The sequence below is a fragment of the Coptis chinensis genome, chromosome 9, assembly GCF_015680905.1.
Source record: "Coptis chinensis isolate HL-2020 chromosome 9, ASM1568090v1, whole genome shotgun sequence".
Classification (NCBI taxonomy): domain Eukaryota; kingdom Viridiplantae; phylum Streptophyta; class Magnoliopsida; order Ranunculales; family Ranunculaceae; genus Coptis; species Coptis chinensis.
The window spans coordinates 41,575,643-41,591,661 of record NC_141464.1 but is presented as its reverse complement, the minus strand read 5'-3'; the positions used below and the strand labels follow the sequence as shown (position 1 = coordinate 41,591,661).

The window sequence follows — 16,019 nt, the reverse complement described above, 5'->3', positions numbered from 1 at the left end:
TCAGTTTCACAATGGTGAGATAAATGAAATTTCCTATTATATCAGTTCCATACCACCAGTGGTAAAATCCATATATTTTATCTCGGTTAAGTAAGAGGCGAGATAACTGATTTATACTCAGAGTTAGTACCTAAGTTATGAGACATATTATCTCATTTATAGGACATATTATCTCTCTTCTCAGTAGAACCGAGATAAGGCTAATTTTATAACCGAGATAAAAACCTATTTTTTTAGTAGTGCCAGAGCAAAAATAGAGGTCCGCAGACAACAAACTCTTCATATATGTTAAGGGTACTATATTGAGAGAGGAAAATTTTATAGTTTGATGCATTAAATATAGGAGATTATAGTTTATCAGGATGGAAAAGAGCTAACTGAATTTGAGAGAGTAAGTATCTTTTACGGGGAAAAAAAAATGTAAAGTCTCTCATACGAAAAATACCATCTAGAGATTGAGAGGTGGGTACTAGAGTAGTTTGTTGTATACAACTTTTTTGCAAACTGATCAGTAAGAGAAAATGGGAAGTGAGATAGACATGGAATCTCAAACTTGTTCTAGTGACCAAGAACCTACAGCTATCTTCAAGAACGTAAATCGTCCTGTTTTTCTCAAGGTACGGAGTTTTTGTACGTAAGGTTCAAGTCCTAGAATTAAATATCTACCTACACTGAAACTTTTTGTCATGGCTTTTAGTATGAATTGAATGAAGAATCTATAAATCATATCACATTTTTATGTAACATTGTGCCCGTCTTTGTTTCTTTTGATTATTTCAAAGAGTGTACATATACGTTCTAGTGCATTTTTATACTTTAATTTGCTGGTGTTATTAATTTCCGGATGAGTTTGTCAATCTGCGGAGAAAAATACTTAACTATATTGAATTTGTGATATTAAATTTTGGAATATTCTAGCTTGAACTACGATCTACTAAACAGAATTAATCCTTTGATGTTGCAAGTTGCAACTAATACTTTAAGAGCATGTCTTCAGTGCGCGAGATGTATGGTGCGCAGGTAATGTGGGCCTTTGGATCAGTACTTTTTCCATGCAATACACACGCACCCCTTGGTATGAGTGGCCCAGATTTGATAGCATACCATACGACCTGCGCACCATAGATTTAGCCATACTTTAATTGTTGACAATTTGAAATTGTGTACAAGGTTTGTTTTTGGTAACTAAGATGTGGATAAGGTTGAAACCAATGTATTGCAGCCAATAGCACAAAACCATATACTATACTGAGGTACTGAACATAATTTCTCTGTATAGTAGTTATATCTTTCGAAAGAAAATATTAAACCATAAGCCTCTGAAAATGTGTTTCTACACTAAAAATTCCGATATGTTTCGAACATATATATCAAAACACAAACCTCTGAAGATCTGGTATTTAATGATACTTTGAACAAAACAAATTTTGATCAGTACCTTAAGAACCAGCAGATATTGAGATAATTGTCGAGATATTGTTCTATGCTCTTGAAAAATGAGAGTATATAATGTTACGAGTAAATTCACATTCTTGTTTATGTGGCTAATCTGCAGAGAAAAAAAAGAATTTCTAAGCATCCACCTATACCCAAATTCACATAATAGACAACAATTTTTTTTTTCTTAACACTTTAGGCATCGTGGTTTCAAATTTTAACAATGTGGGGATTCCGTCTGTTTGCCATCCAAATCATGTAATAGAATGATTGTTTTATTAAATAAATATATTATTGCACTTTATTTCCAAAATATTTTTTATATATGTTTTGGTCCATTACATTTCACTTGATATGAAAATATCACATGTGTAATTGTAGTTAATTGTAATTTTTTGTTCCATTTTTAATATTTTTTTTGAAATTAAATTTATTTTTATGGTAGTCCACGTGTGTAATTGATCGAGTGTCCACGTAAGCTCCCATTAACTATTTGAGATGGAACTTAGACGGAATCCCCGCATTGTTAAAATAGAAAACCACGATTGCCTAAAGTGTTAAAAAAAACATATGTTACCCACTATGTGAAATTAGCCATAGTTGGATGCCCAAAAATTCATTTTTTCCAATCAGCGGATGAGTTTGAGCTAGCTACTGAACAGTGTACAAAAACTAGCACAAATTTGGGACATCAGATTTCACATTTTTGCTGCTTAAAATACAATAGAAAAGGGAATACTTTGATATCACACCTAATAATACTTTGATTCTTGACAGTTTGAAGATGTCGTGTACACGGTTGAAATCAAGAAAGCTAGATGCCTTAAAACCAAAAGCAAAAAATCCGAAGAGAGAAACATCTTGAAAGGAGTCACAGGTGCAGTGTTACCAGGAGAGATGTTAGCTATTTTAGGTCCCTCTGGTAGTGGCAAAACCACGCTTCTTACTTCATTGGGAGGTCGACTCAGTGGACAATTAAGTGGAAGCATAACCTACAATGACAAGCCCTTCTCGAACCAAATGAAGAGAAACATGGGGTTTGTTACCCAGGATGATGTTATTTATCCTCGTCTAACTGTCAGCGAGACTTTGATCTTCACTGCTCTTCTACAATTGTCAAACACTTTAACCAAGCAAGAGAAGATTGCGCACGCAGAAGAAGTTTTGAAGCAACAAAGTGCAAAAACATCATCATAAGCGGGCCAATGAAAAGGGGTGTTTCAGGGGGTGAGCGGAAGCGGGTTAGTATTGGCCAAGAAATACTGATCAACCCAAGTCCACTGTTTCTTGACAAACCTACCTCGGGTCTGGACTCAACTACAGCTCAGAGAATTGTGTCAACATTATGGGAACTTGCAAGAGGTGGAAGAACAGTGGCGATGGCAATCCACCAACCCTCGAGTAGGCTGTTCTACATGTTTCATAAGGTGTTATTGCTTCCAGATGGTAACCCCTTGTTTTTTGGCAAGGGAGCTAGCGTCATGGATTACTTTTCTAGCATTGCCTACTCCCCCTTCGTGCATATGACTCTTGCAGATTACCTTTTGGATCTCGCAAATGGTAAGAATGTAGCTGATGCATACGCCTGTATTGTGTCAGCACCCATCCAGAGGAGCTTATTGTGTTTTATTTTATCATGCTTATGTAAAACTGGTTGATGTAGGTGTTCCTTCAAATGAAGTGGACAAGGAACAGAAAGCTGTGAAAGATGCCCTGGCCACTTCTTACAAGAGCAATCTTGCTCATATTGAAGGCAGAGATTAAGGAAATAGGCAGTCAATTTACCGATAATTTAGAAGATAATAGATTCAAACCATGGAGCACAACTTTTTTTTTGAAAAGTTAAGCTGGGGTTAAGACTGACCCCACCTGTTTTATTGATAATCAACTTGTTACATATGGAGTTCCTGAGGCATCATCCTCATACATACCTTCCCTAAGAGTATAGTCATTAGAAGGAGGTTCAACAAACACACAAGTTATATGGCCTCAAGACTAACACCAAATCTATTCAAAGTACACCATTACTAGAAGTACCTCATTCCACCTACTTTCCTTTCGAGAATTGTTTTTCCAAGGCTGGGTGATCTTTCGAAACATGCTTTAGGGCCTTATCAAACTCTCGGAAGAAGGTTCCACAATGGATGCAAGCAAATGTCTGACTCATTCGCTCATTCCAAATCTCTTTAATATAACTATCAAGATGCTTTACCTTTTTCCTGGCCAGCAAGAAAACTTTCTTCATCATGGCGAGTGGGATCATCAATTTCACCAGGAGATCATTGAACGTGCTTCTTAGTTTTCTTTTTCTTCTCAATTGTTCTCCATTAATTAGAGGTGTTACTGCCAAAATTTCAGAAGTAACCTCAATAGAATCTTGAGGATGAGTGCCATCAACTTGGTTTGTAGCAAGAATAATGTGGTCATTGAAGAATTCATTCTCTTTCTCTCTACCGACCACACCATCGATAGTATTCGAGCATTCATCCTCACTTGTATTCACAAGAGCTTCATACATTTGGTGGTGTTTGTCTTGGAGAAAACGTAGAATATCTTACTGAGTTTCTATGCCAATGGCACATTCTCTCATTGTAGTAGCTTGAACAATATCAGAGATAGCAACTAGTGTTGTGTCATTTTGCAAAGGCAGCAAATTTGTTACCTACATTCAAATTTCTCACTGATGGACTGCCTAGGGTGGCTTCGATGATCGGCTCATCTGCGACCTTCTCGTGTCTATGTTCCTTTTTTCTCCATGCCCCTTAAGTGCTCTTTACATTCCCATCGTTCTTACGCGTCATTTGGTCAATTCTTGCACTGCATGTGAGCGGCTTTTGGTATTTGTTTTTCACATCCTGTTAAAATTTAAATTGTGACCAAAAACCTTGCATTTGGTGCAAATCAAAGGCTCTATGGGAATTTTAATAGAATTTTGTAGATATTCCCACTTCTACTCTTCAATTTAATAGATGCAGGCAATTTTTTATCAGCATTGATATCAATACAAATCCTAGCAAAAGTAAGCATTTGTTTTCCCTCAGTTGTTTTATCTATGAATAGAGACTTATCCAGAGAACTAGCTATGTAACTAAATCCCTTAGCATTCTACAGATGGTTTGGTACATTATAAACCTTCACCCAAACAGGGACTCTACTAATTAAACCTCTATTCTCTTCAACCTCCATTGTCCAAGATCAGATAACAAACAATTTTCCTGCAATATAGAGTGACTCGTTATCCATGACACTTTCTCTGTCTTCATTGTTGTAAAATTTGAAGTAGTATATATCTCCATCAAGAGCTAAGTCGAAATCGCCTTTCAAGTTCCATCTTTTTGATTAATTGGTCTTTACCATAGTATACGGGAGCTTTTTGTCGAGAAAAAACCCCACTACACGGTCCTCCCACTCCTTCACACCTTCTTCAAACACCTGATCTTCAATAACCAGTGCATCACCTGAAAATTCGGGTTCAAAATAAAATAACTCCTCACAACCAGCGGAAGGTGGGATTTCCTTGAGCAATGTGCTCCATCTTCTTCCCTCATTGTTCAGCTGTGAAGGATTTGGATTAGAAGCTCCAGAGATATTCTCAAAGCAGGAAACTTCCTTCTCAAGAGATGGAATTGCCACAACCAAGGAGGAGTTGGTGGAAACAACAAGAGATGAGTTGGTGGTTGAAGTGGGTTGGAGTGGGGATTGGACAGTGGGAGGTAGAGGAGAAGGGGGGGTGAGTAGTGTTGGAGGGGGTCAAGGGGCTAGGTTGCGGCCATTGTTAAAAAAACATTGAATCACTGCCAAACTTGGTGTCAACAGTTTTGTGTTACTTAAAGAAAGGAGGTATGAATCATTTTCTGGCCTCAAGATTTGTCAAGTCACTGTTGTTGCTTTTCTAGCTGGACTTCTGTGGTTTCAATCTAAAGTATCTAACATACAAGATCAGGTATTTTCCGCTGTCATTCTTTAGCTAATTTCACCAACTTGATCCCTTTTAGGATTGGTTTAACTTAATTAGATGTTTGATTTTATGTTTTTTTTATAAAGGGTAATTGTATTAATAGCAAGAAAAAATATACTATTTACGCTATGTGAAAACCTTGTGCAGGCTCTCCAACTTTATAATGCTTAAATAAATATGTAGTATGTAAGTGCTGATTCTCAACTCTTGATACAAAAGGAGGTTTAGTTGCCCACCACTGCTTCACTCCACTTGGAAGCAAAGCTCCTTTCTTGACGCACACATCTGCTCCAAAGTTAACTTCGCTAGCTCCAAGTACTAGTAATCCTGATATTAACTTTGGTTCTGCTTACTCTCTCCCAATCTGCCTTGACCAACCAATGTACCCTGTTTTTCTGAAATGCTTTGACTGCCAATGTGGAATCTGATTCCACCCAAATCTGATGTTTGATGAGTAACTTAACATTTATTAGTTTTCAATGACCATGCAAATGATTTGGTAATTTGTTACTGTGTGTAGATTGGATTGTTTTTCTTTTACACCAGCTTTTGGTGTTTCTTCCCTCTGTTCCAAGCAATCTTCACTTTCCCCCAAGAGCGTATGATGCTTACAAATGAGAGATCGTCGGGCATGTATAGGCTCTCATTCTATTTTATGCCTAGAATTGTGGGTGACCTTCCAATGGAGCTTGTTCTCCCAACTATATTTCTTCTAATTACTTACTTGATGGCTGGCCTAAAGCTCACGGTTGCACACTTTTTCGGAACATGGTTTGCTCTCCTAAACATCGTACTGGTTGCGCAAGGCTTGGGGCTTGCTCTTGGCTCATTGGTGATGGATCTCAAGTGTGCAACAACACTTGGATCAGTAATCATACTTGCATTCCTTCTTGCTGGTGGGTACTATGTGCAACATGTCCCTGCCTTCATTGGGTGGATAAAGTACATATCTCTTAGCCAGTATACGTACAAGCTTTTTTTAACGAAACTTGCGCATGTGGCCCAAACGTCAGTTGCACAGTGGGGAGCTTTCCAGCAATACAAATGGTTGGTCTTGACCATAAAGGCACTGCTCTTATGGCTTTAGCTATAATGCTAGTTGGCTACAAGCTCATAGCTTATCTTGCCCTCATGAGGATCGGAGTATGACACAAAGGTGTAAACCTTACTTAGTGTGAGAGAATTCTCCAGATTCTTCTTGGCTTGTTTTATTGAGATCTACCATTGAGACTTAGTAACACACATTATCATATTTAAAACCGAATCAGAGTTCAATGAGGGTACACTGGCAAAATGCCAAAACAAGAATGCCCTTCTTGCTTATGTTGTGTGCACGTCGAATATTTCTGTAGCCAACATGTATCTCACTGTCGTGATGCGATGCACCACATGTTTTCTGGTGAGGGAACCCTCTCTGAATTCTGTGCACTCCCTCCACGCCAACAGTTTCTAAGGAACAATAGGGACTCAAAAGTGTAGTCTTGGCACACTAACAGGTATTGTGCTCTTATTCAGGGAACTACTAAAAAGAATTCATGCAATCCAAATCCTGAGAGCTGCTGAAATAATTTGGTTGACCATACCATAAAGTTGTACATTGTATTTAAATCAGAACGATGTATTTCACATTTTGAGAAGTATATATGGGCAAGTCCTTACCGCCACAAAGACTTTAAATCATATCAGAACTCAGAAGTGAACTGAAGAAGATTAATATTACATGAGATACCGAGATTAAGAGTACCGTTAATTAACACAGAGAAAGTGAAAAACATTATTAAGCGCTTAGCAACATGATTTTTCCTCAGTCTCTCTCGACCACGTACAAACTCCAATCGTATACGCTTTCCAATCATATAGAGTACACATTTGCCAAGTAAACAAACCACTTAAATTATTTCTCAATGAGATGATGTGTATTTCGTACGTGGAACAAGATAAATGTTAAAAAAAAAGGATCATCGCCAACTAACTCAGGTATATGCAATTCACAGTTGAGAATGATAAACTTATTTGTCTCAAGGAAGAAGAAGAAAAACAATAATCAACCAGAATAACTAATACTTGGTTCATTTATTTTGAAAGACGATCAACGAATTAAAAAATAAGTTATGGCTAGGGGCATTAAGAATAGTTTACTACAAACATCATCTTCCTTAGTCAATGGAGACTGTAAACCAGGTGGATCCTTGAACGCGTCTTCACAATCTCCCGGAATTTCATATATTGCAGTAACTTGTATATTCACCCCCCTATAATCCTTCTTCTCCATATATAACATTCCCACTTCAATGTAATCAATCGCATTGTCATATGCTTCCGCACATGTTTTTAAGGCCTCTTCGTTATATTTTTTTCCTGCCAAAAGCTTATCGATGTATGATCTAACGTAGGTTGCGTTGGCTTTGCTTTGTTTCAATGTGATGTCAGCAAGTCCTTCAAGGTCTTCTGCTGCTTTGCTTCCGGGATCTGCATTAAGTGTCGCCACGCAGAAATCATATGGAGTACTATCTTTAAGTTGAGAAATTTTCTTGCATGTTTTTGCAACTATATCAGCACTTACACTATGGAGGAAAACCAAGGAAAAAAGAACTAAACAAAGATTGAAGAAACAAAAACTTGTAGTCATGATTCTCTTCCTAGTTCTGTTTCTTACCACTAATTCTGCTAAGGATTACATGTTTCCATTTATAACTGTAGAATGGTATCAAATATAGATTTCACTAGTAAATAAGTTTTAGAATATTTCCGTAATCAAACTAAGATTTCTATTCACTAAAAAAATATGGCATTAATGGAAAGTGATAGCCGCGGAATAACTAAGAAAAATGAGGCGAACTCATGGATTGACTTTGGCACTTAATGGCAATTTGGGATATGATGATTTGGACTTGTGAAATTTCAGATGTGATGACATGTCAAGGTTTTCAAATTTGGGGACGAAATTAACCGTCCACCTAAACAGTCCGTTATTTAGAGCATTTGCAATGCAAGTCAAAATAATTCCCCCCTTATTTACCTCCACGTAGGCACTTATTCTCTCTCATTTCTCCAAAACGGTGAAAAATAAGGTGAAACTGTAAAGGTAAAAAAAAAATCTCAGGATGTTAGATTCTGTCTGGAGGCTTTTTAATCGAGACAGAATGTAACATTCTGTCTGGTATTTTGTCTGAAGTTAAAAAAAACCGAAAAAACACACGAGACGGAATGAAACATTCCGTCCGAAAAAAAATCGAAAAAAACACACGAGACGTAATCCAACATCCCATCCGAAGTTAACAAGTCAGCCATTATCTCAGTGGAAGGTTTCACCTTGATTTCAATTGGGGAAAATAATCACGGGTTTTTTACATTTGCATTGCACACCCTTTTTTCAACAAAACTGGTGACTATAGTCACAAACCCTCCTTATCCACCTGCATTGCAAATGCTCTTAGAGAAATATAATTGGAAAGCGTGTCTGAAATTCTGAATTGAAACCAAATCAAAGTACCTTGCATTTTTTGAATAAAAAAAAAAGTTTGTTGTATTGTTTGAAACCGAAACCAAAGTTCGCTGTATTTTTTGGTCGCTAACCCCTTTTTATTTACATTGTGGTAGTGGCGGCTTATGTTGATTTAAGTGGGAACTTTGGTCGAGATTGATCAAAGCTGCACCAGCAGTGCGTCCTAATTCAATGAAGCATTGCACTTGAACCTTCAATAATAGAATGTAAACATCAAAACATCAAAGGAAATTTTTTCCGCAATGAGATAATGAATTTTTTTTTGTGGAAGAAGATCAACGAAAAAAATAACACCAACTTAACTTTGTATCATTAATTATTAGGCAATGATATACTTATTTGTGTCAACGGTTACAGACTGAAGAAGAAAAAAACAATCAACCAGAAATCCTAATATTTTGTTGATTTATTATGAAAGACGATCAACGACCACTTAATTTCTTAGTGATGTTTAGGGCGATTTTGAAAAGTTGAGTACAAACATCATCTTCCTTAGTCAATGGAGACTGTAGATCTGGTCGCTCCTTGAATGTGTCTTCACAATCTTGAGGAACATCAAAGGCTGCACTAACTTGTATATTCGCCCCATTATAATCCTTCCTGTTAATATATAAAGTTGCCATTTCAATGTTATCTAGTGCATTGTCATATTCTTCCGCACAAGTTTTCAAGGCCTCTTCATCATACTTTTTGCCTGCCAAAAGCTGATCGATGTATGATCTAACGTAGGTTGCGTTGGCTTTGCTTAGTTTCAATGAGATGACACCAAGTCCTGCAAGGTCTGCTGCTTGGCTTCCCGGATCTGCATTAAGTGCCGCCACACAGAAGTCGTATGGAAGAGTAACACCTCCTGATTGTGAAATTTCCTTGCATGTATCTGCAACTAGATCAGCACTTGCACTGCGGAGGAAGACCAAGGAAATAAGAACTAAAGAAAGATTGAAGAAACAAAATCTTGTAGTCATGATTCTCTTCCTAGTTCTGTACGTGTCTTCCCACTACTTCTCGTGCTGTTCCTTTTATAGCTGTAGAATGTATCAAATATAGAATTCACGAGAAAATTAATTTTAGAATATTTCTGTAATCAAACAAACATTTCTATTCACTAATATGAGTTATGTCATTAATGGAAAGTGATCTACGCCTGAATAACTTAGAAAAAAGGATTTGTAGCCCATAGACCAGTTTTACCAAAATGGAGTAATACATATCAAACTTTATGGAAAGATGCAACTATTATCATAATTCATAAAGGCATATATTCATACCTTCTAATTCATAAAGGCAATAAATAGAAAAAATCATCAGAGAGGGTAAACAAAACCGAGAAAAGATGGCATAGGAATGCACACCATAGGTAATATTTGTAGGGCAAAACTGTGTGTACTTCATTTCCTATATGACTTCCCTCAGCTAATTTCCCATGATATTTTATTGAGTAAACACCCTTTGATCAGATACCTTCCAAATTTGATCACACAAAAACGTGTTCAATTTAGTGATTTTCATTATGTAAGCAGGGACTAAGTTACACAGGTGAATCATCTTTTCTATTGTGTTATATATGCTTGTATTGTGTTAGTACCCATCCAGAGGATCGGAGCTTATTGTGTTATATGTCACTTAATAATTGGATAAAGATCCAAATTCGACAAGGCGCTATTCTTTTGTACTTTTCCAAAAAAGACTTAAATATTGCTATAAAAATACTTCATCATGCTTAGACTAAACTGGTTTATGCAGGTGTTCCTACAAATGAAGTGGTCAATGTGAGCATTGTGAGGTACTAATATACTCAGGCATATTATCCACGTGTCCTGCACATACCAAACGGTATCTTACTAGTTCTCCAGGATTCGAACCGATCCTTCACAGTATTAGACCTCGAACCGCAGGACGATTCGCCCATCAGTTCGATCGAGTGCATACTCTCGAACTGATAAACGATCTCTCGGTAGTTCGCCACCCTTCGATCCATAGGTCGGGTCACCCATCAGCTCGCTCGAGTACATACTCTCGAACTGGTGACTCCGCTCATACTCGTAACGGCACGTAACGCTCACCCACAACTGCAACCATCAATACCGCAACTTCAAGAGCGCTCATCAATGAGTTCTCATAACTCGCCATCATGACTCACCGCACGCCTTCAAGACTTGATCTTGACCTGACACGGGAGAGGAGGAGACGCGAGCATCTTACCTATATATATAAAGAAACGGAGGAACTACGTCTGACCTGATTCAAGTCCCTCCCCCTCCAAAGTGAGAGCTTGATACGTAGGCAATTCGTCCACACGAACTTGGTCAAACCCAATCCACACCCCCTTTCTCCCCTGAATATGCCTACATTTGTAAGGTTAAACAAATTATAACATTTATGTTGGCGCTGTCTGTGGCTCGATTTCTTGAGAAAATCATAACAAATCATCAAACCAAAAAACCTCAAGCCCACGAAGCATGGAAAGCCTCCAAGAACAGGTGCAGAATCTGGTCAACCAAATTGGCATGATGAATGACAGCATCATCCTGCTCTGGCAGGAAAACGTTGCACTGAAACATCAGGTCGCAACTCAAAACCCAAACGGAATCACCGCTGATCGAGGACGACATGAACAAGGTGAATCAACAGATCAACAACCTCTCCCAACTGATCGAGCAGAGCACCGTGAAAAAGGACACCACTCAGGTCGTCCAGAAGATGTTGAAGACGTATCTGGCGTCCCCCTTCACAACTAAGGTACTCAATAAACCCTCCCTCGAGGATTTCATTCAGCCAAGGTTTGCAATGTATGATGGCAAAGACGCCCTCGGTCGGTCGACGTAGCTCGCGAACATTCGAGCCTCGCGACTCTACAAAGGGGAGTTCAATCACTTGCAATGCCGCTTGTTCCCTGCAAGCTTGAAGGACGGAGCTCTCGATTGGTTCTACTCATTGGAGCCGAACTCGATAGACAACTTTGAGAAACTAACTGATCAGCTCGCTAGCCAGTATGTCCATAACAAATGTAAAAGAGCTTATCTCGATTCACTCTTCTAGCTGTCCCAAAAGAGTGTCGAGCCAATCCGCTCCTTCTTAGGGCAATTCAAGACAAAGCTACTGTCCATGGAGAGTGGCCTCAAGGAGTCGTTCGCCACCTTGTCCTTCACCAACGCGATCCGAAAAACACTGGACTGCCCAGATCGCTAATGAAAGAGCGTCCTGAGACACTGGCCGAGCTGTACGCCCGTGTGGACAAATATATTAAGTTGTAGGAAAGCCTAGAACGCGAAGGCCTAAAAGAAGAAAAGGAGGTCGCTGCGATCTTAGATGCCGCCCCATCTTCTAAAAAGCGACCCAGACAGCAAGGTTAGAAGCCTAGCACCAGAACTCACACCATAAGAGAGTTCGATGCGCTCACCAAATCCCCAAGTTACCATACTAGATAAAATAAAAATAAATGTCCTATTACCAACCCGAGGTTAAACAGCAAGAGGACACCACAGGGAAGCCATATTGCGCTTTCCATAAAGCAAAGTGTCATGAGACCAACAAGTGCCAGGGGTAAAGCACTATCTCCAAGACCTCGATTGAAGTAGGGCATATCAAACATTATACTGATATTGCCGATGGTAACCTCCATCACAAGCTGATGGCTCGCAGAGAGCGAAACCGAACTCCACCTCACAACAACAACAGAGCTTGCTATTAGGCTAGAGGCCACTCCAGAGAGCGATCTCGTCATGAGCACCGCCATCACTCCTCTGACAGAGACAACAATAGAGCCATTGTCACACCCTGAATTTTGACAGAATTCGGAAAAACAATACTTGTTTCCGACTCTTCGATTTTCGAGGTGTGATGCACTCTCAACTCCTAAAAACCCATAAACAGTTTAAATACGCGGATAATTAAAAATCAATAAAAATTTTCAAATAAACAAAAGTCCTCTTCATTACAAAAATTCACAAATCTAATTAAGTTACAAATCTAATTTCAACCCTCTTTAATTATAATTACAATTGAAAATACAAAACAAACTAAAATCTATTACACCTTAAAGGAAAACAAAACATATCCTGAATGCGACGCTAATGCAAACCACAAGCAACAACCAACCGTCTTCAACACTAATCCTGTCAAGACTTATCAACTATGTTCATTTAATGAACACACTCGATAAGCAAACCTGCAAATCGGGTCAGCATTATAAACAATGTTGGTGTGAGTAGCCCTAAAATACAAATTATACTTATACATATATATACACAATTCATAAGGCATTTAGTTCCTCCACCGAGGCGCCTTAACTTCCAACGACTAATACAACATTCTTAATTACAAAAATTTAGGCAGGTAGTTCCTCCACTGAGGCGCCTTAACTTCCCACTAACCACACAACAAACCATACACATAATAAATAAAGCATGTAGTTCCTCCATTGAGGCGCCTTAGCTTCCCAACCATAATACAAAGGCATTTAGTTCCTCCACCAAGGTGCTTTATGTTATAACTAAACTAAAAACCAGCCAAGCATATTCTATACTTACCGCATTTCATGCTCAATTACAGAGTGGGTCATCTCTGCACAAGTAATTAGTTTGACCCACCCTTCTGCAAAACTATATACAATCATATATTTAAAGATATATCATTAACCAACATATTACCATAATTATATTATTTAAGGCTTTCTTTGCGTGTCCCTAAAATCACGTCGTATCTATGTCTTACCTAGTTTCCCTGGCTACCACAATCGCTTCCCAATGCCGAACATGTACATCCACATGCCTGCCCTCACATAATGAACCACTCCGTGCGTAGCTACCCTAAGCGGGATATCGCATACCAGGTAACCCTCACACGAAAGTCATTATGTGAATACTACCACTATTCGACATAAAATATCGCGCGTCTCGTTCTAATTTTGCAAATGGAATAATCAAGCCACTATTCGGCTACTCCAAAAGGGCCATTCAGATTCATTGAAATGCCAGGAGGGCCAATCATATCACATACGCCCATCACAAGGGCCAAATCACATGAGTTGTGGTAGCTAGGTTATAGGATTTTCGTTACATAATTTATTCAGGTGTCATACATTAGTATCTCATAACCATTTCACTCTATCCCGTGCCAAATAAATTATTGCACTAAGCCACCATATTTGGAAAATCTCAATAATAATTCTTGTTCTATCTCATGCCAGTATACTTAATTGTACTGAAGCTCAACGTTTCTCGTTATAATAAAAATCCACATTATCACGTGCAAATACTATTCATTACACGATATCCAAGCATCTCTATATCAAATCTCAAAACTTATTATTTCATGTGCCAATCATATCTTGCACCACACCATATGGAATATCTCAAGCCTTCATAAATACTACAATTCATTTAAGTAGCAACTCATAATAGTAATCAATCATGTAACGTATTCATTCAATATATTTATGTGAACTCAATTCCCTATCGAAGGCACGCATTATTTCCATTTGTGCACAATATAAATAGTAAATAAATAATCAAATTATATGTCCATTCTACCAATGTCAAAATGAAACGACTTTAAAAAGAAAGAACAACTCAAGTCCAAATATCATGCATAATTATTCGAGTCCAAATCACAAGTCAAATCAAACTGATCAACCGTCAAAAGCCCAAAACTAAAGTCCATGAATCTAAGTCCGTATGTAGTTTAATACTCATAAAAACGTATATATCTAAGTCTTAGAGCATTTGCAATGAAGGGGGTTTCAAGGGGTTTGTGACTATAGTCACCAACTTTGGCCGAAAACTGCTCTGCAATGCAGAGGTGATTATCTGGTGAATATTTTGCCCAGTTGATTTCAAGGTGAAACTCATCACCGAGATAGTGGCTGACTTGTTAACTTCGGAAGGGATGTTGGATTCCGTCTGGATTACAAAACTCACCAGACGGAATCCAACATCCCGTCTCGCTATATTTTTTTTTTTTCAGACGGAATCAAACATCCCGTCCGGAGTCCTAACGGCTAGTTCACCAACGGTCAGAAAGTCAGAACGGTAAAAAACGGACAAAATAAAAAACTTTGGTATATATACAACATTTCTTTCATTTCAACTCACACTTCCAACAATCATATATCATATTTCTTCTTCCTTAAAATCAGTTCTTCAAAAAAACAAAATATCAAATGGCATCAACTCAAGCATCTCAAACAAGTGGTAGCACTCAAGCAAAAGCAAAAACTCACTTTAACATGTCCGAAGATCAAACTCAATGTCTTGCTTGGATAAAAATTAGTGAAGACTCTATTGTTGGTGTTTTCCAAAATGCAAAAGGATTTTGGAATCGTGTAACAAACGAGTTCAATCAAGCACGTGGGTCGGATAGGTCTTCCAATTCAATTAATGGTAGATGGAAATATATTTCAAAAATGATGAACAAGTTCATGGCAATTGTGAATGCGGTGGAGGCTCGACATGCAAGTGGTACAACAATACAAAGCCGGGTAATTACAACGTTGTCAATTTGGAATTTATTGCTTATCTTAGTCTTAGTCTAATTATTTCCGTCTTAGTCTAATTATCTTAGTGTATTTATTATTTCCATTTTAGTTTTAGTCTAATTATTATCTTAGTCTTATTTTAGTGATTATTTTAGTCTAATTATTCCTATTTTATTTTTTAGTTGTCCGAGGCAAGAATGACGTACCAACTACAAGAAAAAACGGTTTTTTCACTTGATCATTGTTACGTTATACTCAAGGATAATCCAAAGTGGAGTAACGTTTTTGAGGCAAGGTTAAACCGCCCCACAAAGGGAAAAGGTCGCAAAAATGATGGTGAAGATTCAACTTCTAATTCACCAAGTGTTGGTGGAGTTGAATTGGAGGGTTCTCAAGAAATAGAGCGTCCTCAAGAAATGGAGCGTCCTCTTGGATCGAAGAAAACCAAGTCCAAGAGGAACCAAGAAAAATCAGTTGGTATGTTGGAGGGTTACTTTACACGTTTAGAGGATACATTTTCACAAGATGCAAATGAAACACAAAAATGCTTAGAACTTAGGGAAAGGCAACTTGCATATGGTCAAAGAACTGTGATGGCAAGAGAAGAAAAAAATCGGATTCAAATGGAAAAAAATCAAGTTCAA

At 38.0% G+C, this 16,019-nt stretch overlaps 2 protein-coding genes and 1 pseudogene across 3 annotated transcripts; 1 reads left to right on the top strand and 2 right to left on the bottom strand.

The window, feature by feature from the left end:
• The first annotated feature begins 521 nt into the window (after nucleotides 1-521).
• LOC147476068 (ABC transporter G family member 9-like) lies at nucleotides 522-6,654 on the top strand (annotated as a pseudogene). The gene is made up of 6 exons (XR_015207646.1): nucleotides 522-617; nucleotides 2,215-2,997; nucleotides 3,101-3,278; nucleotides 5,039-5,062; nucleotides 5,265-5,380; nucleotides 5,916-6,654. The product of XR_015207646.1 is annotated as an ABC transporter G family member 9-like (transcript).
• An 815-nt stretch (nucleotides 6,655-7,469) lies between these two features.
• LOC147476067 (pectinesterase inhibitor 12-like) lies at nucleotides 7,470-8,039 on the bottom strand. The gene has a single exon (XM_086584417.1). It carries the CDS (start codon nucleotides 8,022-8,024, stop codon nucleotides 7,485-7,487), a length of 540 nt encoding a protein of 179 aa, XP_086440543.1. The 5' UTR covers nucleotides 8,025-8,039; the 3' UTR covers nucleotides 7,470-7,484.
• A 1,149-nt stretch (nucleotides 8,040-9,188) lies between these two features.
• Nucleotides 9,189-9,874, bottom strand: LOC147476066 (putative invertase inhibitor). The gene has a single exon (XM_086584309.1). It carries the CDS (start codon nucleotides 9,863-9,865, stop codon nucleotides 9,323-9,325), a length of 543 nt encoding a protein of 180 aa, XP_086440435.1. The 5' UTR covers nucleotides 9,866-9,874; the 3' UTR covers nucleotides 9,189-9,322.
• Nucleotides 9,875-16,019: the final 6,145 nt, after the last annotated feature.